The 24,507-nt window shown below is 36.8% G+C and overlaps 3 protein-coding genes across 3 annotated transcripts; 1 reads left to right on the top strand and 2 right to left on the bottom strand.

The window, feature by feature from the left end:
• Window positions 1–1,534: 1,534 nt before the first annotated feature.
• On the top strand, window positions 1,535–4,001 carry LOC113774687 (cation/calcium exchanger 4-like). Its single transcript, XM_027319286.1, has 2 exons — window positions 1,535–1,605; window positions 1,817–4,001. Exon 2 carries the CDS (start codon window positions 1,828–1,830, stop codon window positions 3,778–3,780), a length of 1,953 nt encoding a protein of 650 aa, XP_027175087.1. The 5' UTR covers window positions 1,535–1,605; window positions 1,817–1,827; the 3' UTR covers window positions 3,781–4,001.
• An 8,485-nt stretch (window positions 4,002–12,486) lies between these two features.
• LOC113774772 lies at window positions 12,487–13,331 on the bottom strand. The gene is made up of 2 exons (XM_027319388.1): window positions 12,931–13,331; window positions 12,487–12,813 (listed from the first exon to the last, which is right to left on the bottom strand). Exons 1-2 carry the CDS (start codon window positions 13,250–13,252, stop codon window positions 12,794–12,796), a joined length of 342 nt encoding a protein of 113 aa, XP_027175189.1. The 5' UTR covers window positions 13,253–13,331; the 3' UTR covers window positions 12,487–12,793.
• Window positions 13,332–15,712: 2,381 nt separating this feature from the next.
• LOC113776311 (protein LURP-one-related 6-like) lies at window positions 15,713–17,005 on the bottom strand. Its single transcript, XM_027321441.1, has 3 exons — window positions 16,656–17,005; window positions 16,151–16,396; window positions 15,713–16,031 (listed from the first exon to the last, which is right to left on the bottom strand). The coding sequence occupies exons 1-3, from the start codon at window positions 16,893–16,895 to the stop codon at window positions 15,888–15,890; spliced, it is 630 nt and encodes a 209-aa protein (XP_027177242.1). The 5' UTR covers window positions 16,896–17,005; the 3' UTR covers window positions 15,713–15,887.
• Between the last annotated feature and the right edge of the window lie 7,502 nt (window positions 17,006–24,507).

Here is a 24,507-nt window from a genome sequence, read left to right as displayed (position 1 = left end):
TTTAACCAAACTACCAAAGGTAAGATGTGGAGCATAGATAATCATGCCCGGATTCGGTTGTGTTTGGATTGCATTTTCCGTCATTTTTCATGAAAAAATTATTGTACCGATTTGATATATGTGAGGAAAAAAGGTGATAGAGAAATGTGATCACGGAAAACGACAATTGTTTGTTTGGATAAGAGTTTATTTGGATGATTTATTTGAGATATTTACTGTAGCACTTTTTGTGATGTGATGTATGTGAGATAAAAAGGTGATTGGGAAAATAAAAAAGTGATTGGGATTTGTGAGAATAAATTAAGCAAACCAAATTCTCTCTATCCAAACAAATTTAATATTTTCCGACGGAAACAAGCAATCCAAACAAGGTTTATCTATCTCAAATTAATAAAATTTTGTTTGGTTTACTTGGAATTATTGATAGCATATATTGGCTATTAAGAATTCGAGGCATGGCTAGTTTGGGAGTCTAGGGGGGAAAATGAAAAAAAGAAGGCATATCTTTGCGATTACGAATTGAATCATGCCAAGTTTGTGAACTTTAGAAAAACAAAAAGAAGGAGAAAAAAGAGAGGACATATCTTCACGATTACGAATTGATAGCATATCTTAGCGATTAAGAATTGACAAAAAGGCAGCTAAAAGAATTGCCTAGTTGAAAGAATTTAGGAGAAAAAAAAGATGTTTAAGTTAGAGAAGCAAAAGGCAGTTAAAAAAGATTAATTGTCAGGATGTGGATGATACATATATAATTCGTCCTAATCTTACAAATGGGAAAACATAAATGCATGAAAATCATATATTTTTACTCAAGTAATTCCGATGTACTTGATTTGACTATTCCTCTTCGCCGTCGAAAAGCTTTACAGTTTTACTCGCTCAATTATTTCACGTCAGTTTGACAAAAAAAACGTCACACTCACACCTGAAGTAGTAGTCTGTAGGTATGTTGAAAGTCGGTCGATTAACGAGTCAACCAAATCAGAAGGGTAAAAACACAAACGAGAAAAACGAAAGTCTAACCAAATATGGAGCGGCAGTAGATTAGCAAGTCAAGCAAATTAGAAGGATAAGAAATACGCTCAACAACAAAACAAATTCGAAAGAAAAGTAGTTCACTTTCACTCTCAGCGTCCAATTATTTCATCGACAATATTCGCCCAGGATTAGGATTGGGCAGCAGCTTCCTCCAAGTCAAGTGTGAAGTGTGAAGTGTGAAGTGTGAACTCATCTCAATCTCTAGTTGTGACGGCTGACCAGTGACAGCCTGACAGGGAGGTCCCCAGAAAGCAAACAAAGACCAGTGCCCTCCAATTTGCCGTCCTTTTGCCGACGCGTCAGCCAGACAGCCACTACCGCCAACACCGAGTCTCCCGCGTCTCTACGCGCTGCCCCCACTCGCCCCTCATCTTCTTTCCCATATTCAACTAATCATATTCAGATCAATCCACGCATGCATTCGTTCAGTCAATATATAATTAATAATAGCGAAAAACCCTCTTCAATTTCTTCATCTCCATTCCCATTTCATCCAAGAAAAAGGCAAAAAAAAAAAAAAAAACTACCCAGATACTTCCACTTCTTCACCTTCACCTCTCCCAGGTACAAACTCTTCATTTAATAGTTTTTTTTTTTTTGGGTACAGTTGAATTGTTCAGCTCAATCCCTCAATTTGTGAGTTGTAGATTTCTATACTGTTTGATTGCATTACAGCGACGCCTGGCTTGTATGCTTGTAAATATTCAATTGTTGAGTTTTAACCCTTTTCTTTTGTCTTTTTGTGATCTTTTTTTTTTTTTGGGTGGTGGATCAGAGTTGAAGAATATGAACATTTTGACGTGTTTTAGTTTTTGTAAACCCACGAAATTTCGTGGAAGTTTCAATGTGATGAGTTTCTTGGTCTTGCTTTTCTTATTAGCCCATCATCGAGAAATTCTTCAAAGTCCATTCTCTGATAAGTCTAGTCCCATACTTTCCCATATTTGGATTTCCAAAAGTCATGATTTTGAAGATAAGGCTAGTGGGATTGAGGTCATCCGACGGAAAACTCAAGAGAATAGTGTTGAGAACGGCGTTCTTACTACAAACAAGAGTCCTTCTCTTATATGCTCAGGATTGTATAACCACACCGGTTACGGGACCAAATGCGAATACTTGAGAGCCAACCCACAATGCAATTCAGGGGGATTTTTCAATTATATCCTGTTCTTTTACTGTGTCTGTCAGAAGTTTAGCGCTTTGGGGTCCGTCATTTTGGGAATTTGGTTGGTAGTTTTGTTCTATTTATTGGGAAATACTGCCGCAGATTACTTCTGTTGTAGTCTTGAAAAGCTCTCAAACTTGTTGAAGTTGCCGCCCACGGTTGCAGGGGTGACTCTGCTTCCATTGGGTAATGGGGCTCCTGATGTATTTTCTAGTATTGCTGCTTTTGTAGGCCGTGATTCTGGTGAGTTGGGATTGAATAGTGTGCTTGGCGGGGCTGTTTTTGTGGTCTGTGTTGTTGTGGGAACTGTCTCCTTATGCGTTTCAGAGCGAAACGTGAGGATTGATAAGAAATGTTTTATACGGGACGTGTGTTTCTTTCTTGTTGCCCTTGGTGCTTTACTCGTTATTCTGATCGTTGGTGATGTCACTGTAGGAGGGGCAATTGGATTTGTCTCAATCTATGTTGTTTATGCTCTTTTTGTTGCTGCAAGTGAGGTAATTAAGAAGCATCCGTGGAGCTGCAAGCCGAATTCAGCGGAATCGTTATTGTTACCTGTTAGCGGAAATAGGCTAGCTAATGAAGCTGTAGAAAGTGAGTCTGTACAGACTCCTCTCCTTCAGTCAGATTCTGCTGAAGCAGGGACTAGTCTTCAAGATAAGCTGCCCCATTGGATGTGGGCTTCGAATGTAGCCATTTATTCAAATGAAGTAATAAAGGTTAGTGGTACAAATAGCCCAAAATTCTTGTGGGGTTGGAATGAAGAGGACACGGCTAGTGATCAATCATCTTTCTCCTGTTCTAAACTTTGCTCGTGGCTGGAATTACCCTTGACAATCCCAAGACGGTCAACAATTCCCATAGTTGATGAGGAGAGATGGTCAAAGGGTTATGCTGTTGCCAGTGCCTTTTTGGCACCTCTGCTCTTGGCCTTCCTTTGGAATACTCGAGATGATGTCAGTTTTCTTGCCAAAGCTACTGTGTATCTCGTTGGTGCTGTAGTTGGTGGTACACTTGGAGTGCTTGCATTTGTATACACCAAAGCAGATCATCCACCTCAAAGGTTTGTCCTTCCATGGGTTTTGGGAGGCTTTCTTATGAGTATCATCTGGTTTTACATTGTTGCGAATGAGCTTGTTGCCCTACTAGTAGCATTTGGTGTCATATTTGGAATCCAACCGTCTTTGCTTGCATTAACCGTAATGGCATGGGGTAATTCGATGGGTGATTTAATGTCGAATGTTGCAATGGCGATGAATGGTGGTGATGGGGTGCAGATTGCTATGTCAGGATCCTATGCAGGACCTATGTTCAATACCCTTGCTGGCCTGGGTATCTCTTTGCTCCTTGGAGCCTTGTCCGACAGACCTTCATCATACGTTGTTCCCAGGGATTCTAGCTTGTATTTTACATTGGGTTTTGTTGTCTTAGGACTTGTTTGGTCTCTAGCTGTGTTGCCATGGAACAATATGCGTCCGACCAAACTGTTAGGAATGGGCCTCATGGTCATCTACTTGGTCTTTCTATCATTCAGAGCCAGTTTAGCGCTGAATGATGAATCGATGAGTGGATGAGCAGAATGAGGTCTGACCTGGTAGTGGTGACTCATGAATCTTGACCAGGCCAATAGGTGATAGTTTAGGCGATGTCCCTGATTGTGGACTGTTATTAGTGTAAATGCTCCCTTTGCTTGGGAAATGTACATTCTCCTTACAGCCGCCTACAAACGGTTGGAAATATAATGACTAGTTATTTCGTGACAACAAGTATACATCGAGACTGAACCTTGATTGGATGTTGATTTTTTGCATTGTCTCTTAGTGAATGGCTCGCCGGCAACGATTGGAAGATGCTTTAGTCATCTTTTCTGCCGCCCATATAGCTTGTGAATTTGTCCATATCCAACTGAGTGACTGATATTTTAGACTTTAGTGACAAATTGTTTTAGACGATTCTATCTCTAGTTTTTTTTTTCTTCCCTTTCTGAATATCAGCAAGAGATTGGGTTCGTGCCTTTTGTTTGCACTTTTATCACGCGCAAGTTGCGACTCAATTATGTGCCCATTTGGTCCAGGTTTTGATATTTGAATATGATCAAGTTTTGATTGTATATTTGGCTTATTGGAGGAATATTTTAACTTTGGGAGTATGTAAAAATGAACCAAACTGAAAATACGGTGGATTATCAGGTTTCTTGTTAACCAGTCACACCTGGTTCTGGCTGGAGTATTTGTTTTCGTCATCTTGGCATTAGTGAACTCGGCCGCTTCCTCCATGACTGACTTTTATTTCAGAGTAAAACTTTGATGTAACCACCTCTAGCATGCATTATAGACGATAAGTTGTTGGCTTTTGATGTTTTTCATCATCTTTCCGATCAATTCTTCAAGGAAATGGAAATCCCGGAAAACCCCAGAGAACCCATTGGATCAAGACTCTCGTATATGGTTCTCGTTTTAGCAACCATACTAGCCGTTTCTGGAGGTTACTACTTGATATGCATTCTATCAAATTCCAAGAAAAAAGGTCCCTCCAGGGAGACTTGGTTTCCCTCTCATCGGAGAGACCATCTGGCTATCTCAGAGCACTAAAGAAAGACAAGGTCCATGAATGGGTTCAGGAGCGTGAAGACAAGTATGGGCCAGTATTCAAGACCTCAATCATTGGTGCCAAGACCTCAGAGCACTCGTATACATTTACAGTTGAAAGGCAATTTTATAACTTCTAATTCTCTACGAGGGATGAATGATGCCACTTTTAGAATACAGATAAGACAATTAACTCTGTCAATAAAATAGAGAATTCTCAAACCGTTGGAGGCAGGCAGATGCCTCCATCTAACTGGTACGTTCAACCCTGAAAATGGGGTTATAATCAGAATGTCAGATCACATTGACAGCATTGGTGCTGGCATTTGAACCTGAGCTCTATATAACTTGCCCCTGGCTATGGCTTCGGGGCTTATTTTCTTGCATTTCTACATTCTAATTTGTTGGTTTCGATTAACTAAAGATGCAATCGCTGCAGGAGCTAAGTGATAAAGACTCCATATGCGTGGTTCCTTTAATGAAGAAAATTGCTTTTCAAGGTTACTTGTACTCAGCTTTTTGGGCTTCCGGGAGGTAATGAACTAGACCAGTTCTTGGAAGATTATACCACGGTCCTCGTTGGAGCATGGTCCATTCCCTTCAATATTCCAGGGACCAGCTTTGCAAAAGCTTTGAAAGCTCGAGCAAGAATTTGTAGATACTTTTCGCATCTGATTGAAATAAAGAGGCAGAAAATGGAAGCTGGGAATTTGGACTTTCAAGATGATGTAATCTCAAAATTTCTAAGTGAAATTTATCGGATGATGAAATTTTCGACAACATCATATCCCTGATGATTGCCAGCCATGACACAACGGCAACGCTCATAACCTTATGCATCAGGCAATTTGCCAGAGATGCTGATATTCTCAACAAGGTGCTTCAAGGTAATAAATTTCTGGTACAACCCAAAAATTGGAGAAGGCTGAAGATAAGGATGATCTTACTTAGATGGCGTAATAGGTTATCCTATTTATCTAGATTGTTGTTTTTGAAAATGTCACAGAGCAAATTGAAGCTATCAAGCTAATAAACGAAAACGGAGGACAAATTACATGGAGCGTAATACAAAGCATGAAGTACACATGGAGAGTTGCACAAGAGGTGCTGAGGTTGATCCCTCCTGTTCTTGGCACATTCAGACTTGCCCAGAGGGATACAGAGTTTGGTGGCTTTGTTATAGGGAAAATGCCGGTTTTCATCCCCAAACTTTGGGGTAAGGACACATTTCGTCCCTCAACTTTTGGGCACGACACATTTGATGTCTGAATTAATAATTTTTGACCAATGTCATCCTCAAACGGTAATTTAGCCAATTTTTAACGGAACTGGTCACGTGAAAATCACATGGCCGTTAAGTAAACTTAAATCACATTTTTAACAAAACCTGCCAGTTTCCTGCATGCAATCAGTCAACTTTTGGCAATTTTGACTAAGCATCCATCAATAAACACTTGCGTCCCGTACGTAAGGGGGGGGAAAAAAGCTAAAACTAAGGATAAAATGAAAAATAGGCAAGAAAAGAAATAATCAGCATGAAAATGAAAAGGGATAATTTCACAAACATCCCTTGAGATTTTTAATAGTTACAAAAAGCTCCCCTCAAAATTTAAAAATTACATATACTTTGCATACTTTTACTATTTATATAAGAGCAAATTATTTGAGCAGCCATTGAACTATTTGAATAGTAAAAATTTGGCCCTTCAATTATTCATAACATATTTTTACCCATTGAACTATTAAAAGTATAAACTTTGAGTTATTCATAACATATTTTTACCTATTGAACTAGTATGTTTTGTATTTAACATAAATTAAATATGTGAAAGTTAAAAAAAATAATAAATTGCCATAACATACCAGCTCTTTATGGAAAACTGGCAGGTTTTGTAGTATGTTTTGTACCAACTCTTTATGGGAAACATACCAGCTCTTTATAGGAAAATTTGGTTAAATAGTGCCCAAAGGAAAACTAGTATGTTTTGTATTTAACATACATTAAATATGTGAAAGTTAAAAAAAATAATAAATTGCCCATAACATACCAGTTCTTTATGGGAAACTGGCAGGTTTTGTAGTATGTTTTGTACCAAGTCTTTATGGGAAACATACCAGTTCTTTATAGGAAAAATTGGTTAAATAACTCCCAAAGGAAAACTAGTATGTTTTGTATTTAACATAAATTAAATATGTGAAAGTTAAAAAAAAATAATAAATTGCCCATAACATATCAGCTCTTTATGGGAAACTGGTAGGTTTTGTAGTATGTTTTGTACCAACTCATTATGGGAAACATACCAGCTCTTTATAGGAAAAATTGGTTAAATAGCGCCCAAAAGAAAATTAGTATGTTTTGTATTTAACATAAATTAAATATGTGAAAGTTAAAAAAAATAATAAATTGCCCATAACATACCAGCTCTTTATGGGAAACTGGCAGGTTTTGTAGTATGTTTTGTATCAACTCTTTATGGGAAACATACCAGCTCTTTATAGGAAAAATTGGTTAAATATCTCCCAAAGGAAAACTAGTATGTTTTGTATTTAACATAAATTAAATATGTGAAAGTTAAAAAATAATAATAAATTGCCCATAACATACCAGCTCTTTATGGGAAACTGGTAGGTTTTGTAGTATATTTTGTACCAACTCTTTATGGGAAATATACCAGTTCTTTATAGAAAAAATTGGTTAAATAGCGCCCAAAGGAAAACTAGTATGTTTTGTATTTAACATAAATTAAATATGTGAAAGTTAAAAAAAAAATAAATTGCCCATAACATACCAACTCTTTATGGGAAACTGGCGGGTTTTGTTAAAAATGTGATTTAAGTTTACTTAACGGTCATGTGATTTTCACGTGACCAGTTCCGTTAAAAATTGACTAAATTGCCGTTTGAGAATGACATTGGTAAAAAATTATTAATTCAGACATCAAATGTGTCGTGCCCAAAAGTTGAGGGACAAATGTGTCCTTACCCCAAAATTTGGGGATGAAATCTGGCATTTTCCCCTTTGTTATACCAAAAGGATGGCAGGTATAGCCTACACAACTTTTACTTAACCGAAAAAGGATTGAGTTGGATGATAAGATAGGAGATATTATAATTAAAAAGTTCTGAATTCAAGAATTCTCATTTATGAAAACAAAATTTTTTTTTTACTCAACCAACAAGAATGGGTTAAGGGTGTTTCGTTACATAAAAAAAAAATGTACCACTTGTATTACACACTTCAATTTAATATGCTAACAATTGTCCCTTCTAAATTATCATTATAACACGCCAATGTTGTATCCCACCCCCCTCCAATCCAAGCGCCTCTGATTTTCTTTGGCTTGCTAATAAAATGACAAAAGTTTAGTAGACTCGATCCATCCGTTGTCAAGAAACTGAACCTTAACTATACTGCCTTGAGGAAAGGTTCAACGTTGTGGATAATGGGGTTTAAACCTAAATGTTGACTTTTACAGGTACTTTGGTCAGCTCCTGGGTCACACATGGACGAGAATATATTTAAGGATCCAAATAAGTTTGATCCGTCGCGGTTTGAGAATTCGTGTGAAACTGGAATCCCCCCATATTCCTTCGTCGCCTTCGGAGCAGGTTCACGGGTTTGCCCCAGCGACAGAGTTTGCTCGGGTTGAGGTATTATTGATCATCCATCATATGGTAACAAATTACCAGTGATTATTCGTGAAGGCATGCCTTATTTTCTTGCCCCTGGCTATGGCTTCGGGGCTTATTTTCTTGCATTTCTACATTCTAATTTGTTGGTTTCGATTAACTAAAGATGCAATCGCTGCAGGAGCTAAGTGATAAAGACTCCATATGCGTGGTTCCTTTAATGAAGAAAATTGCTTTTCAAGGTTACTTGTACTCAGCTTTTTGGGCTTCCGGGAGGTAATGAACTAGACCAGTTCTTGGAAGATTATACCACGGTCCTCGTTGGAGCATGGTCCATTCCCTTCAATATTCCAGGGACCAGCTTTGCAAAAGCTTTGAAAGCTCGAGCAAGAATTTGTAGATACTTTTCGCATCTGATTGAAATAAAGAGGCAGAAAATGGAAGCTGGGAATTTGGACTATCAAGATGATGTAATCTCAAAATTTCTAAGTGAAATTTATCGGATGATGAAATTTTCGACAAAACATCATATTTCCCTGAAATGGATTGCCAGCCACGACACAACGGCAAACGCTCATTAACCTTATGCATTCAGGCAATTTGCCAGAGGATGCTGGCTGATATTATCTCAACAAGGTGCTTTCAAGGTAATAAATTTCTGGTACAACCAAAAATTGGAGAAGGCTGAAGATAAGGATGATCTTACTTAGATGGCGTAATAGGTTATCCTATTTATCTAGATTGTTGTTTTGAAAATGTCACAGAGCAAATTGAAGCTATCAAGCTAATAAACGAAAACGGAGGACAAATTACATGGAGCGTAATACAAAGCATGAAGTACACATGGAGAGTTGCACAAGAGGTGCTGAGGTTGATCCCTCCTGTTCTTGGCACATTCAGACTTGCCCAGAGGGATACAGAGTTTGGTGGCTTTGTTATAGGGAAAATGCCGGTTTTCATCCCCAAACTTTGGGGTAAGGACACATTTCGTCCCTCAACTTTTGGGCACGACACATTTGATGTCTGAATTAATAATTTTGACCAATGTCATCCTCAAACGGTAATTTAGCCAATTTTTAACGGAACTGGTCACGTGAAAATCACATGGCCGTTAAGTAAACTTAAATCACATTTTTAACAAAACCTGCCAGTTTCCTGCATGCAATCAGTCAACTTTTGCAATTTTGACTAAGCATCCATCAATAAACACTTGCGTCCCGTACGTAAGGGGGGGGAAAAAAGCTAAAACTAAGGATAAAATGAAAAATAGGCAAGAAAAGAAATAATCAGCATGAAAATGAAAAGGGATAATTTCACAAACATCCCTTGAGATTTTAATAGTTACAAAAAGCTCCCCTCAAAATTTTAAAAATTACATATACTTTGCATACTTTTACTATTTATATAAGAGCAAATTATTTGAGCAGCCATTAAACTATTTGAATAGTAATAGTAAAAATTTGGCCCTTCAATTATTCATAGCATATTTTTACCCATTGAACTATTAAAAGTATAAACTTTGAGTTATTCATAACATATTTTTACCCATTGAACTAGTATGTTTTGTATTTAACATAAATTAAATATGTGAAAGTTAAAAAAAATAATAAATTGTCCATAACATACCAGCTCTTTATGGGAAACTGGCAGGTTTTGTAACATGTTTTGTACCAACTCTTTATGAGAAACATACCAGCTCTTTATAGGAAAAATTGGTTAAATAGCGCCCAAAGGAAAACTAGTATGTTTTGTATTTAACATACATTAAATATGTGAAAGTTAAAAAAAAATAATAAATTGCCCATAACATACCAGTTATTTATGGGAAATTGGCAGGTTTTGTAGTATGTTTTGTACCAAATCTTTATGGGAAACATACCAACTCTTTATAGGAAAAATTGGTTAAATAACTGCCAAAGGAAAACTAGTATGTTTTGTATTTAACATAAATTAAATATGTGAAAGTTAAAAAAAATAATAAATTGCCCATAACATATCAGCTCTTTATGGGAAACTGGTAGGTTTTGTAGTATGTTTTGTACCAACTTTTTATGGGAAACATACCAGCTCTTTATAGGAAAAATTGGTTAAATAGCGCCCAAAGGAAAACTAGTATGTTTTGTATTTAACATAAATTAAATATGTGAAAGTTAAAAAAAATAATAAATTGTCCATAACATACCAGTTCTTTATGGAAAACTGGCAAGTTTTGTAGTATATTTTGTACCAACTCTTTATGGGAAACATACCAGCTCTTTATAGGAAAAATTGGTTAAATAGCTCCCAAAGGAAAACTAGTATGTTTTGTATTTAATATAAATTAAATATGTGAAAGTTAAAAAAAATAATAAATTGCCCATAACATACCAGCTCTTTATGGGAAACTGGTAGGTTTTGTAGTATATTTTGTACCAACTCTTTATGGGAAATATACCAGCTCTTTATAGGAAAAATTGGTTAAATAGCACCCAAAGGAAAACTAGTATGTTTTGTATTTAACATAAATTAAATATGTGAAAGTTAAAAAAAAATAAATTGCCCATAACATACCAACTCTTTATGGGAAACTGGCAGGTTTTGTAGTATGTTTTGTATCAGTTCTTTATGGGAAACATACCAACTCTTTATAGGAAAAATTGGTTAAATAGCGCTCAAAGGAAAACTAGTATGTTTTGTATTTAACATAAATTAAATATGTGAAAGTTAAAAAAAATAATAAATTGCCCATAACATACCAGCTCTTTATGGGAAACTGGCAGGTTTTGTTAAAAATGTGATTTAAGTTTACTTAACGGTCATGTGATTTTCACGTGACCAGTTCCGTTTAAAATTGACTAAATTGCCGTTTGAGAATGACATTGGTAAAAAATTATTAATTTAGACATCAAATGTGTCGTGCCCAAAAGTTGAGGGACAAATGTGTCCTTACCCCAAAGTTTGGGGATGAAATCTGGCATTTTCCCCTTTGTTATACCAAAAGGATGGCAGGTATAGCCTACACAACTTTTACTTAACCGAAAAAGGATTGAGTTGAATGATAAGATGGGAGATATTATAATTAAAAAGTTCTGAATTCAAGAATTCTCATTTATGAAAAAATTTTTTTTTTTTTACTCAACCAACAAGAATGGGTTAAGGGTGTTTCGTTACATAAAAAAAAAATGTACCACTTGTATTACACACTTCAATTTAATATGCTAACAATTGTCCCTTCTAAATTATCATTATAACACGCCAATTTTGTATCCCACCCCCCTCCAATCCAAGCACCTCTGCATGCTCCGTTTGGATCGGTCATTTTTCAAAAAACAAGTTAATGTTACAGTAATGCACAATAATTCAAAAAACATCTCATCCATACAATATATCAAATATTTAAAAAAAATTTATAGTAAAAATTTTTCATATAATGGGGTTTAACTATACTGCCTTGAGGAAAGGTTCAACGTTGTGGATAATGGGGTTTAAACCTAAATGTTGACTTTTACAGGTACTTTGGTCAGCTCCTGTGTCACACATGGACGAGAATATATTTAAGGATCCAAATAAGTTTGATCCGTCGCGGTTTGAGAATTCGTGTGAAACTGGAATCCCCCCATATTCCTTCGTAGCCTTCGGAGCAGGTTCACGGGTTTGCCCCAGCGACAGAGTTTGCTCGGGTTGAGGTATTATTGATCATCCATCATATGGTAACAAATTACCAGTGATTATTCGTGAAGGCATGCCTACCCTGCAATGGGCCTCCCAATCAAGCTTCAACCCAGGAAATTATCAACAACCGATACCCATGCTCATCACCCGATCCATTAATTCGTATGCATCCTTCTAGTTTTTACTACAATGGTCAATGGATGCATTCCCAGTTTTTAAGTACTTAGTTGAAACGATTCATAGCTTCATATAGCAGTGTTAATTCATCATTCTGGACCATTGAAGCCTGTCAAGTGTTAACCTTTTCTTATTTTGTGCATGTTGAAACGACGACCAAGAAGCATGATGTACCAGAACCAGCATTAATTAGTCATATAGACCGTGGAGGATCTAAATTAGGAACACAAATTATAAGCGTGAAAAATCAAATATATCGAGGCAAAAACATATTGAAAGCCTACTATTATTAGTATTTGACAACATTTTTGTGTAATTAGGCTAAATCCCTACTACACCATAATAAATTCACACCTAATTATACGAAGTACAGATTTATAACATCCCTCTTCTTTATTAGAACATGCATGGATTTGTTACACGTACTGCGGGACAACAAATCCGAAAGCACGCAGGTGCATGCATACTGCATCATATCCCTCCTTATTATTCGTTCATTCATCTTCTAACGTAAATATAAAGCGATCAATTTGGCCATTTTTCACGGTGGAGTGGTGATACCTGCGTATAGAAGGAATCATATAAGTTCATAGAATCAAGTACGTAGCAGCAACAAGGCAACAAGAAGAGAGAATTAAGCTTTGTAAGGAATGATATGGATAGAGAGAGAGAGCTTACTGCCACATCTGAAGTTTGGAGGGACAGGCCTCCCACAACCTCGGACCAGCTTGATCATACGTTGTACCCCAACTAAGGCTGCCAATTTGGGAGTCACATAAGGACACACGCATTCGACGTGAGCCGCCCTAACCAGCTGGCAGCAACCGGCCGAGGGTTGTGCACCAAAAGCAACCGGCCTGCATGAATTTTCAATAAGCCTTCTTTCTTGGTTGCATTCACTGGGACTCAACTGAGCATTGGCGCCTCCTATGCCACAACTACTGCGCCAATTTCCTAGCACGAGTACCACCAAGATTAATCCCATTATTCTTGATGCCATCGTCAGTTGTTGTCAAGTGATCGATATGCTGGCTGTATTACTTGTAATTTATGCTTCTTGTTGCTCGTGTGATTCATTATGTCCAATGTGTATATTTATAGGCTAATGAAGGAGGACAGAGAACAAGTGCACACCGGAGAAAGCATGCTGATTGGGTCTTCCATTTTAATTCCATGGCGCTAATTTTCCACATTCACACCCAAGGTCCAAAAGAAAAAAAACAACGACATTTTGACATGCTCTTGTCTTTAGATGTAACGAATCTTTAATTCTGTGGAATTCCCACTAGCAACTATATAGAACTTCCTGAGGTTGGATCTGTGGAATTCACACCAGGCTAGACCAATCATGTCTATTGCTTGACTTCTGGGTTATGGTCTATGGCTGGTGCGGCAGGCGAAACATGTCAAGAAATTATTTGCTTCTGGTGTGCAAGAAATCTGAGCCAGACAAATTATCAAATATTCTATGTAATGTTGAGTTGTTTTCAGTTCAGTAGTAATTTTTTTACCTTTTCTTTGGGAGGAAACTCAATACATGAGTTTGTAAAATTCGGTTGTATGGTACGTAAGGAATACCATACCATATGGTGCACAGATAAAGTGGAAAGAAGTTAAACTTCATATTTTTGGAATGATGAATTACTCCAAACTAATCGTGGAGCGAAGAGATCGAAAAGGGGAATATTAGTGAAAAAAAAAAAGAAGAAGAAAGGGCACGTCATCCGCTTTTAGGCTCCATACGACATAGTTTAGTGTTTGACAGAGGATCCAAATCACTCCTTACATCCTATTCTCATGGATTCCAGATCCCTGCTCTCGCAGCTCCGGCAAGTTAAGCTCCGGCATGTATGTCGCGAAGCCAACAGATGTGCCGATGCACTAGTGAAGTTAGGAGGCAAATTGGAAAGGTCTTTCGTGATTTTTGCATCATGTTCTATCTTTCTTCACTTCCATCTCCCATGTCCAATCTTTACTTCCTAGCCACTATCAACTACCAGCTTTACCTCAAATTCCATGCAATTCCACTAATTCAAGCAATCCAAAATTCCCAACCACGAGGAATTCCTATAGTCCGGAATTTCTGATCCCATCAAACCCCCCACTCGGGAATTTAATTGATACTTTGCTCGAAGCCAAATTCCCATCGAGCACCAATGTATACATTCCAAAATTGTCATTATTTTTCACAACATCCCAATTTGCAACCTTCTTTGTTATAACAGATGCAACAAAACAAGAGAACAAACAAGAACACTAGAACAATTTTGGGAGAATCAGATTTTATTAGGGTTTTGGAACGAATCAGAATTGTTTACAAAATGAATATAAGGTGTATATATATACAACCAAACAACCAAACGGACTGGACCCAAAAATAGGTCCAAAACCAAGACCCGAACAGCTCAGAGAAACGCAACATAGTCGAATCGCCATAGGTCGAAGACCTGTTTCAAGGCATCCCAACATTCTTCTATGCCAAAACCTATATCTCTTAATTCTTCATCTCCAATAATACCTAATCTTATCACCAACAATCAATTTGAGAACACTGAAAAGCAAAAAATAAAAAAAAAAGGGGGGGAAAAAAAGAAATTACCAAACCACATTTGGAAAGATGAAGAGGGAGGACAAGAGGGGAAGAGAGCAATAAAGGTAGCAAAAATTACTCGCGACGAAAGCAAACATAGGCAAAAACAAAGGGCGAGAGGTGGTGAATTTTTGTATGTTCTTATGATTGTATCTGAATTGATTAATGAGAATAGTAACTTTTTGTTTATACTAATTTATATCAATTCCAGTATTGTTGTGATTTTTTTTTTCCATTTTTTGTGCCCCACTTGTTGGACCATTCCATGGGTGAATTTCTTTAACCTCTATAAGTATTTATCTGGTTTGCTTGAATATTACTAATAGAAAATATTGCTAAAGCTGAGAGCACTCGCTAATTATTATTCATTATCCCAAGATTCCAATTTTTATTACTAATTGAAAGGAAAGAAAACCCAATTTTCGGAAGGGGAAAAAAAACAACAAATAGAACTATAATTTACGTACAAGGCACGGTACAGGAGAAAATGATTGTTACGCCACCCTTCATTCCCGTGGATTTAATTTTTTTTTTAAAAAAAAAAAAACTCATAGCATTGGTCAAAATTTGTTCGAACCGAATAATACTTTCATGCATGAATGCTTAATGGCGTAAGGTCAGAGGATTCTTTTTGCTTTTTCCGGTTCATAATCTTTGACTGAAGAAAGGATTTACTTTTGGTGGTTCTTGCTCAAAATAATCTCTGGATTCAGGAGCAATGTATGGTGGGAATTGAAAGAGAATCTGGAAGGTGAAAAAAGTTATATTCGCAACCTACTAAAAGGTATGAAGTGTCAATCTAATCGCCCAACCAGCAGTTGCGTAGCAAGAAGATTCAAGTACAAAAAACTGATAAAGTAGAACGTGTTTTTCTGTATGAATAATAATTCAAATTTAACATATAGTAACACCAATTAGCAATAAAATAAGAACCAAACAATTATATGTAGGACTCCTTCGCAACTGCAAATGTAATTTTGTCATGTCTGATGACATTGACAAATGAAGCAAGACATATTTTTCTTGGTTTGATCTGCTTCGGGCTTCAGCATCTGGTGGAGCCATCGTATATGTAGTCCAGGATAGCAATGACTCCGAAAACAAAGGCCTGATCAATTCCAGGCTTCACCACCACATTATACAGATCCCTGCTTGCCATTACTACCTCCACCTCCTTACACATTCCTACCTGCTCATACACAAGAACCAAAAAAGGAGCGCTATAATTTGTAACGTTTAGGTTGAATCAGATTCAGATATGATATACAACAGGTTCATCTCAAAAATAAAGTAGCCGGTATGAAGAACCTGTGCTGCGATCCTGCCGCTGGAGTCAACTATGCTGCAATTCCTGTTGGTAAAGTCACCTCTGATCTCAAAATCCCTGAAACCTGTATACTCGTTTGATGTAACGGATATTGTTATGGGATTTTTCATCCACAGACATGAATTGGAGGGTTCTCTCAAGCAGAAAATTGGCTTCTGAGATCCTTCCAAGTCGTGTGCATATCCCCTCCATCTTCTGCAAAGGCTTAGTGCTTCCATAACTCCTCCCTGGAAAAAGATCAGTAATTACGCTACATTGCAAGTGAGAGTAAAATACTTGGAAAGGGACTTAGCATTTGTGGTTTTAGCCACAATCGCTTGGGACGATTGATTGTCGGACGTGACCACACAGAGTTATGAAGCTAAAGCTTCAATCCTCCACGGTCCTCGAGTTCAGAAACTATTCATCTTGGTATAATTCTATATGACCACAAAAGCTTTTTGATAGATAAACTGTAAAGCTCAAGCAAGAGATGGAGATGAGTACCTTTCTCCTTACGAGCAGCAATTCACTACCATCGCCAGCCCTTACAACCAGCTCCTCCTTCCTTCCAAGAATCCCACAACCATCAACCCTGAAAACAATCTTTTGATTGCCATCTACGACCACAAAGCCGCCTCCATTCACCACATGTGGCCTCCTTCGTACGTAAAGAACTATCTCAGAACCTGAACAGTATTGTTTACTCACTACAGGCACTTTGCTGATCGAATTACCAGTCATCATTTCCTGTATCCAAGTAACGGTAAGCGCAATGTTTTAGCGAAATTGCTTCCAATGAATCAAGACAGCAATCATCATTTATAACCCGCAATAAAGGCGTATAGGCTGGTATTTCAAAGATCAAAAGTTTGGCAGCAGGTATTGATTGACCAATTATAGTGTTATACATGCACATACCATAGTAGCATATATAATGCAAGAATCTTGTTTGAGTGTAAGATACATCTGGAAATGAGTATGGCTTATCTTATACGTCCCCGGTGGCCAATATAAAAAAGCACATGAGTAATTACGTCGCCTAAACTATACATGGCTTACTAATAGGTTTTTCAAACTTGTTTCTTCTTTTCTTTTCTTTTTCTCTAAGGTCCAGAATTCAAGTCTTAAATTTGAGAGTAAATTCTTTTGGCTTCAGTCGTATCATATTACAAAGTCTATGTTAACTTTTTTGAAGTTTGGCTGCCCAAGACTTTTCGAGAATATTTGTGGCAACGAAGTCTCTCCTGTTGGTATAACTTTATAGGCATTTAAGAATTTCTTAACATAGGGTTGGACTTATTGTCATCTTGCTTCCACCAAGCGCTTCTTCAATTGATGTTTAGGACTACAGGTCCGCTCTCACTATTAATTATTTCTTACCTTGGGAAAAGTTAAATTATTTGGGAATACTTCGAGATTTGAGAGTTCTAGTACTTCGCTTAAAAATGCATTAAAAGTTATAGACAGTTTAAAATGCTTGAAAGTTATAGTACCTGATCATACTTGTATGCTAATGATTTCAAGACCACGTTTGTGCTATCAACAATTACGGTTTAGATGGTTACCTAGCCTCGTGCTAGCATATTGCTGAAGTTTTTGATGATTCAGGAGATCGAAGAAGAATGTGATTGTAAAATGACAAGCTTGTGTATTGGAGGTTAAGTTTGGTCCTCTCCTAGTTTTTATTTTCTTTTTCACATCAATAAAATAAAATAAATTTAAAAAAAATTAATTAGTCGAAGGTGTTTAATCCAAAATCTCTTACTTACAATCCCTCGTACCTTGCCACCCACAACTCCCTCCAATGCTTGTGATTCTCTGTCAATTTTCTGTTGCGAGAAGAATATTTTGGAGCTAATTAACTTCACAAAGTTCATAGTGTTGGATAAATCTTGCTTCCCAGTTGCTGTAAATGATTCCCCTCCAGTAAACATAAACCCGAGCAAATTAATCACTTTCAGGTCTCTTCTTCTTCTTCTTCTTTTTTTTTTGGCAATAATTTGTACAAAAAGTTTTGGTAAACAAGAAAGAGATCTTTTCTTTCCTTCGTCGCATCTTTGCTTGTAGAACAGGTAATTCCAGAAGAAAAAGACGGCTTTCTTTATTCTTTTCAACATAAGTAGATAAAGAGCCAAAGAGCTCTGATGACCTGGATGGTTTTCGTCGTCCTCTCACGTGCCAAGCATGTGAATCACCAGCCTCTTTTTTTCCGCGCGATGCGCCAGACGTCTGCAGATACTTCCTCTCTAGGGTTTTCGTAAATTTCCTCCGCTGCCGCCGCTTTCTCTCTTCTCCCCTTCTCTCCTTCGCCTCACCTTTGTCCTCATCCTCAGAAGCTAAATCCATCCCAACACCAACAGATTACTCACGCGGTGCTGCGGTTCCTGACGACGTCATTTTGTGTTGTTCGCCTTTCAACTTCAATTTCTTTTTTTTTTTTCAACAAATCAACTTCAATTTCTCAATGTGTTATCTTTCGCTTGTTTCTTTTCGTCCGCCACGGTTTAGCTTCGTTGTCTTCTTCCATGACGTTCGCCACTGTTTTACCGTCTTGCGCGTGACTCTTCTAACTCTAACCCTAGGTCAGACTAAAACGCCGCCTCTCTTCCCTTCCCTTTCTTCTTCTCGTCTCTTTCCTCAACCTTTCTCTCCGGTCCTTCCTCTCTCTCTCTCTCTCTCTCTCGATCTTGACCTCTTTATTTTCTCCTCTGACTTTCTCCACCACACTGTCTACCTCTCCTCTAGGAGCTCCTTCTACCCCCAACATCACAAGTCCCCCTTCTCCCACCTCCCTGGGATTTCCTTCAATCTCCCTGCGCTTCAAGTTCATCGTTGTCGGATCCCCTCCCAGCCTTTGGGAGGACTTTCGATCCCATCACAAGATCCTTGCAGTCATCAGCATTTTTTACTGCTCTTCCTCCCTCGATCTCCACTCTCTCGCCCTTCAATTTTATTTTTAAATTTTTTGCTCCTCGTTTTTTTTCAGCGTGAATATCAATATTAGGCAGTATTTCGGTGTTTTTGACTTTTCGATTATTTTCCTATTTCCCAGTCTACATGCGAAGATGCCTTTGCTTTTTTGTGATGTTTTGCTTTGATTTTTCAAAATATCTTGAAATTCTAGGGCTTAAGAGATGGTCATTTAGTGGTTTTTTTGGTATCTTGACTGGTTGTATTCTTTTTATTTTTCAGGGGATTTTTCTTCAACAGCTTCAACAACAGGGTGCAACACTATCTGGGACGAACGACCCTATGATGGTGATGTCTGCTCTCGCGGGCTGATGCAATATCTATACCATCAGCGTCAAAGACCTGCAGTGAGTATAAATGTGGTTTTCTTGCAAAAATACTTTGTGATCCTCTGTACTACCTGGCTTCCCTATCCTTCAAGATTCATGGATAATGTAACTAGAATGTATGTTTTGAGGAATAAAGAATGTACGAGTTTCATAAGAGTCTGGTCTAATTAGTTTTTTGGCTTGGATTGGTATTCTATAAGAGTTTTATTTTGCAGGATAATAGCATTGCTTATTGGAGGAAGTTCGTTTCAGAATATTACTCTCCCCGTGCTAAAAAGAGGTGGTGTTTGTCTCTATATGACAATGTTGGGCACCATACGTTATGGGTATTTCCCCAGGTAGCCATGGTACTTAGTTTATCCGTGTAACTTGCTTTTTTCAAAACTATTCTGTGACTTGAGTTGTGTGTGAAAAAGATTATTGCAAATTCGTTTGTTCAAATTCCTTGTCAAAATATGCAGGTTGATTAGTAATGTTATGGTGTGCTTTTATATCTAGATTGCGGTATCCTTGTGGATCTCTTGGAACATATAATTTTGTAAAGTTTAAGTGGAAAGCACCCTTTCCCAATTGGAGTATGTAAATCATGATTATTTGGGGATGTGAATTTTGTTCCTCATAATTGGTATTTGTTATTAAGATCCTGCCGATTGCTCTCCTCTTTGAGGAAAAAGTTAAAACCAAAATGGAATAGTCAAAAAGCTACCTGTGGCATCCCTGATTATTATGCTAATTGTTTCCATTTCTTTCTATTTGTCAGGATGCATGGCAATGTGATATTTGTGGTTCAAAATCTGGAAGAGGTTTTGGTAAGTTCGGCAGGGAATCCCTTAGATATATCATTGACATTCCATCCTTGGTATGCCTTTATATTTTCTTATTTTGGTTAAAAACTGCCCACCTCCTCTCATTTGGCCATTTAGGGGATAAAAAGGAATTGTCTAGAATACAATTCTGGGGTTTCAATATGTTAATTGATACCACTACCTCGAGAATGTGAGCCTTCCCCTGAATTTTCTTGAAAAGGAAAGAAAATAAAAAGCCATTCTTTTTTCCCTTTTATTTCCTAAGGTTTTTTTCTTTAATTTGAACTAGGACCTACTTATTTTTATAAATTTGTATGGACCATCTGATCATTTTCATTTATTTCCCTTTATTTACTATTGGTATTGTTATAAATTGAGTGCTTAAACTTTACTATTGCAAGTTTGACTGTAACAATCCTAATAGCTATATTAGCAGCAACAGTAATCCCAGAAAGAAAGATAGATTATTTCAAGTAATGCCACCATCGAGCAACAGTTACTTTTTTCCCCTTTTTTCCCAAATCATTGGTTTTATGTGTTAAATTTATTTTTTATTTATAAAGTTTAAATTGCCAAATTATCTTGAGGATGTTTTTTGTAATTATGAATTTGTCTATAATACTGGAAACTGGTAATGTGTTATTTCACTTTTTTTTTTTTGTTAGAAAAATATGAAAGTGATCTATTTGGAAAAGTCGGTATAGATTCTAATGAGGCCTTTGTGAAACTATGGTGGAACCTGTTTCCTTTTTTGTAAATTCTTAACGCTTGCGGTAAGTGTTAGGGTAATTGGTATAAAAGATATGATTTGAAAGCTATATATTTGTTAATGAATATTGATAAGATGAAACTTTTGAAGCAAGTTTAAGGGATAATCCTGAATCCTGTGAAATACTTTTCTGTCTTCCTGTAATCTTGTGTAATTTTTTAATTAAGAAACTAATGTTTTTGCAGGTTGAATGCTTCCCCATACAATCATGTACAAATGACAGAGTTCCAGGCTAAACACCTAGATTAACTGGGTTTGAAGGTTTTTCTAAGAGTCTTTGTTGTAACTATTTGGGTTGATTTTCTGAGTTCTAATGTTTGGATTTTTGGTTGGTGGCAGTGATACTTGGGAATGCATTTCATGAGAAAGAATCACCTAGATTTAGGTTTGTCTCTTTATGTATTTCTTCTCTGTTTGAACAATCTATTCCAATTCTTCCTTATCCAGTTAGCTTCTTGTTTTATTTTTAATACTTGTGTTGCCTTTCTTTCTGTTGTAGATATGAAGCGATTGTAGAGTTGTAAATCACCCTTTTGCCCTACAAACACTTATTTGATGGCTCCAAACAGATTTAAGCACCACACTTAAGTTCAGACAGCCTAGAGGCAATATTAGTTTCTCCACGAATGGCTTTGCCATCATGTACCTTTATATTCTTTTTTACAGCATAAAAAATCCTAAACTTTAAAATGAATATGGTTATGCATGCATGTAGTCTTCTATTCCATGCTTCTACTTTATCTAGAATACCTTGAACATTATTTAACCTTCCTTCTGTTTATTTTTGTTATAGATCTTCCTCTGCTAGCATGCTTGTTTTCTTTATTTCACCAATTTGGAGATGAGAAAATTTGGGAAAGATGCTCTTACTTCTGTGTGGTTTGCTTACTTCTTTTTCCTGAGATTTTAGTAGCTTGGCTTTTCTAAAATACATTTGAAATTAATGTAGTGACTGTAAGTCTTATAGGGGAGATCTTTCTTTGTTTCTCTTCCTGCAATAACTATTCAAATGTTTTAAGCATTGTTCTCCTTTGGCTGATATTTTTCCTTTTGTTTGTTTGAACTTATGGTTTTTTATAAATTGTGAAGCATAATTTTTAATATTTTTGGTTTTGTTTCTCTATATTTTGAAGTTGTGGTTGGTTTGTCGAAGGGAAGTTGCGCATACCTAAGGGCGAGGGCAACACCATTGTTGGCTTTGAACAAGTGCTGATGGAGATTGCTCACATTCATGAGAAGATTAATCGCTTTACTTAGGTGGTAGTTTTGCTCTACCTTATGTTTTCATGAAAATCGCAATTAAGAACTTAAAAAGTGTTTGAGGTTGTTGGCTGCAACATATTGGTCTTGTCATTTTCCTCTTTTTAACCGGTACAGTTGATATCAGAATTGAATGATGCATTCTAACTTGTGGGACTGATGAATCTACAGAGGATGAAAGTTTTGCAAATTAGCTCTGTTATCTTACATTTTGGAGTTTAATCCAGAGTTGAACAATGTTACATTAGGTTTTTAGACAGCAGAATTTAGACAGCAGAATCTATATTCATTATGAGGCTTGATATTTGATTTGATTTATGCATGTGGCTATGCTAATTATGTCCCATTTGCTAAGGTATTAAACATCTATTGTTAATTTCAAAAGTTTTTTCATGTACTAATTCAGAACAATTGTTCTTGATGTTTCTTGTTACTGAAAAGATATAAAACTTTTGTGAATTTAGATATTGTACTTTTACTTCTGCACGAGTTCAATTTTTTGCATATCTTTTAACTAGAAAGTAAAGAAAATTTAACCTGTATACTGCAGTCATGTGGCATAAATAGGCACCCTTAGTATCGTTTTTGTTTAGTTTTTGAGCATTAGGATGCTGGTCTCATCATTCTATGTGGCAGGTTGGGGACAGTGGATCTGCATTTTAGGGGTTTGGTTATAGAGATTGGTAAATGCATCAAGTCAGAAATGCAGGACCATTGAGAACATCTTTTAATTGACCATGGCACCACCAAGATCAAGTTGATAGAGTTGACGACTTATTGCCTTTGCTTAAGTTTCACTTTTGACTCTAAATTCCAGTAAATTAAGGTCATGAATTTTGCATCTAAGAGGTCTAATGGGTTAGTAGCATTCTTCACTATCAGTGCTTTGAGCATTTGCTTGCAATTAGTGATATAGTGCTCCGGATAATAGTATTGAAAGATTGGAAGACAGCATTATTGTTGCATATTTGTCTTCTTATTGATTATTATTGAATTTATGCTAAGTTTTGTGCTAATTTTTGACCATGTACGAGAGATTTCTGTCCCTTGCTTGCTCACTGATAGGAGAGCTTTTGATATGGCTAGCCATCCAGACTATGGAGTCTCCGGTTGTGGTTGCTTTGGAGAATTTAGAGACTTTGGTTGGGGTTGCTTTGCAGACATGCCAGTGTCACGGTTTTTTCAATTGGAAAAGAAAATATAGATGGTTTTAGAAAAGAATAGCACAAACAAGTATAATATTTGGATGATGGCCGGGATAAATATATTTTCAAATGGCAAATCCTTTTGTTTGATCCTGATTTAAGAAAACTATATGCTCGTGACAAAAGTTGCTTTAGGGATTAGGTTTTTATTCTCAAAACATACTATTTCATTATACTTTTGGTTTATAATGTTTGTATCAAATTCACAATGCTTTGCTACAGTGACTTGCATGAAGAACAAATATGTATATACTATAGATAAAGATGTACAGACATAGAAACATTGACGAGTGCTTTTATAATTTATGTTTAATTGGGCATGTAATGTTCAGTTGCTGGCGCGCATCTTGTGTATAAACTTCTTCCTGTATCTATATTTCAACAAGTTATAATTTGCATATCCTTGCATTCAACTTGAACAGTTTAGCCTTCAGGTCATTTCAGGCTCCTGCTGGTGCCATTGACTCTTGTGCTGACCATCTTTGTGTTTTGGCATGTTTATCTTATTCTGCAAAACAAGACCACAATAGAGGTTTGCATTGGTGGTGATAGTAATTTTTTTTCATCTATCTGGCATCTGATCAAGTCTGATGACCACTTCCTACCTTTTTTACCGTACAGTACCATGAAGGTGTCAGAGCTATGTGGCTTGCTGAAAAAGGAGGTTATCTATATTCACATCCATATGATCTTGATGCTTATGAGAATATGATATCAGTAAGTTGTTTCTCTCTTCTCTTGTTCTTAGTAGCAAATCAGAGAGCCTAGAGTAGGCACTTCATTTGGCTGATCAAATTAGGCTTTTTGTGCATAGAAGTTTACTAACTAATACTGTTGATATCATGGTACAACATGCTCTCCGAGATATGGTCTTAGCTTTCTAGGCATTTATACGTGATTTACTTGACTTTCAGGTTTTAGGACCAAATATCTTTTGCTGGGTATATCCCACCTCAGAGCAGATTGGTTCTGACCTTCGTTTCCACGTGGGAGTTGATAAGTTAGCAGGGATATCAT

Source organism: Coffea eugenioides, chromosome 6 (genome assembly GCF_003713205.1).
Source record: "Coffea eugenioides isolate CCC68of chromosome 6, Ceug_1.0, whole genome shotgun sequence".
NCBI classification, from domain to species: domain Eukaryota; kingdom Viridiplantae; phylum Streptophyta; class Magnoliopsida; order Gentianales; family Rubiaceae; genus Coffea; species Coffea eugenioides.
This window is presented reverse-complemented; position numbering and strand designations above follow the sequence as displayed.

Excerpts from the sequence above, each read along its gene's own strand:
- LOC113774687 (XM_027319286.1), top strand. The coding sequence starts at position 1,828 with ATGAACATTTTGACGTGTTTTAGTTTTTGTAAACCCACGAAATTTCGT.
- LOC113774772 (XM_027319388.1), bottom strand. The coding sequence starts at position 13,252 with ATGGCATCAAGAATAATGGGATTAATCTTGGTGGTACTCGTGCTAGGA. Across the intron at positions 12,814-12,930 it reads TCCAAACTTCAGATGTGGCA|GTATCACCACTCCACCGTGA; the intron begins GTAAGCTCTCTC and ends TTCTATACGCAG.
- LOC113776311 (XM_027321441.1), bottom strand. The coding sequence starts at position 16,895 with ATGATGACTGGTAATTCGATCAGCAAAGTGCCTGTAGTGAGTAAACAA. Across the intron at positions 16,397-16,655 it reads TGCTGCTCGTAAGGAGAAAG|GGAGGAGTTATGGAAGCACT; the intron begins GTACTCATCTCC and ends ATCTTTTTCCAG. Across the intron at positions 16,032-16,150 it reads GCGGCAGGATCGCAGCACAG|GTAGGAATGTGTAAGGAGGT; the intron begins GTTCTTCATACC and ends GTGTATGAGCAG.